The following is a 1,660-nucleotide window of genomic DNA, read 5'->3' as shown; positions in this document are numbered from 1 at the left end:
AGCACAAGTAGATGGGACCTCAATGACCTCCCATGGTGGGACATGGGTGGATGGGACCCCAATGACCTCCCCTTGGGGGGGCAGGCATGGATGGAACCCCAAAACACCCCTCCAGGGGCACCCAGCTGTCCAGGACCCCAAAACCTCCCCCAGGGAGAACTGAGGGGGCCATGCCCCTTATTGTCACCCAAGAGAGGACCCAGGTGTCCAGGTGACCCCCCTCCCCCTGCCATGGGGGTCCCAGGTGGCTGGGGTACCTTGCTGAGCTGGGACATGACCTCCCAGAGGAGGGCGTGCAGGGTGGAGAGCTCGCGGCCCAGGTCGATGTAGCCCTCGAAGCTGGTGCTGTTGGTGAGGGTGTCCAGGTTGGAGATCTCGTAGAGGAACTGCTGCATGCTGGTCCACTCCAGCTCCAGGAACTCGTTCATGAAGGCCATGTACTCCTCCTTGCTGCCAAACCTGCGGGCAGGTGCTCAGCAGGGTCTGCGCTGGCCCCCGCAATGGCTGTTGTGCCCCCCACCGGCCTTGCCCACCACCCTCTGTCCATCCAGCTTCCAGGCGGCCCTTTGTAAAGCCAGGTCTGGCCTTCATCCAGCTCTGTTGTCTGTTTGTTCTCCATCCACCAATTTATCCACCCATCATCCTTCCTTCCTTCCATCCATCCATCCATAAATCCATTCATCCATCCATCCTTCTGCCCACCAAACTCATCCATCCAACTCATCAGTCCACCCAACTCATCCATCCCTCACAGCCATCGACTCATCTTCCCACCTTCCATCCATCTAGCCATCTTCTGGGCAGCCATCTTCCCTCCATCCACCACCTCCCACCCATCAGCTCACTCATTTTCCACCAACTCATCCACCTTCTGTTCATCTCCTATACTCATCTGTCCATCAACTCATCCGTCCATTTTCTATCTATCCATCTTCTGTCCATCCCTCAACTCATTCCTCCATCTTCTGTCCACACATTCACCTTCTGTCCATCTAGCCACCTTCCATCTATCCACACTCATCCACCCATTTTCTACCTTCTGTCCAGCCATCAACTCATCCCTTCATCTTCTGTCCGTCAACCCATCTATTTTACACCCATCATCTATCAACTCGCCCATCCCTCTTATCTCCATCTGTCCATCTCCCTTCCAACTCAGCCATCTGTCAACTCATCCATCTTCCACCCATCAGCCATCAACTCATCCATCCACCTTCTTGTCCATCTATCCATCTCCTGTCCATCCATCAACTCACCCATCCATCAACTCTCCATCCACCCATGGAATCCAGCCGTCCATCCACCCACAGACCTATGGATCCACCTTCCCTCCACCATCCCTCCATCCTCCTCCCCCCGCCTGACCACCGTCATCCACCACCCCCCCTCCCTCCTCCGTGCTGGCTGGGCGCTCACTTGGTGAAGTTGGCCAGGTTCTGGATGACCTTGGCGATGAGGGTGAGGGTACGGGCGGTTTGCTCGTCGGGGTACTCCTGCATGAGGCCGAAGAGGCTGGGGGACATCACGGCAGGGCAGAGGAACCGCAGGAAGAGGGAGGCGCTGATCAACCGGTCGGCGATGTCCTCGCGACCCCGCTCGGCACATCGCAGCCGCCATGAGGCAAAGACCTCCTTCAGCTCCCGTGGGCACACGCTGCATG

The 1,660-nt window shown here is 57.5% G+C and overlaps 1 protein-coding gene across 1 annotated transcript in view; it reads right to left on the bottom strand.

Annotated features, from left to right (window-relative positions):
* Nucleotides 1-257: 257 nt before the first annotated feature.
* The window catches only part of LOC104160962 (ras/Rap GTPase-activating protein SynGAP-like), a gene marked incomplete at both ends in the record, with an annotated part of 4,060 nt that continues 2,657 nt past the window's right edge, over nt 258-1,660 (bottom strand). Inside the window, 2 exons of the mRNA XM_009699226.1 lie at nt 258-459; nt 1,417-1,653. Coding sequence (XP_009697528.1) covers nt 258-459; nt 1,417-1,653 — 439 coding nt within the window. The remainder of the gene's footprint in view (nt 460-1,416; nt 1,654-1,660) is intronic.

The sequence above is a fragment of the Cariama cristata genome, unplaced genomic scaffold (assembly GCF_000690535.1).
Source record: "Cariama cristata isolate BGI_N322 unplaced genomic scaffold, ASM69053v1 scaffold29334, whole genome shotgun sequence".
Taxonomy (NCBI): Eukaryota; Metazoa; Chordata; class Aves; order Cariamiformes; family Cariamidae; genus Cariama; species Cariama cristata.
This window is presented reverse-complemented; position numbering and strand designations above follow the sequence as displayed.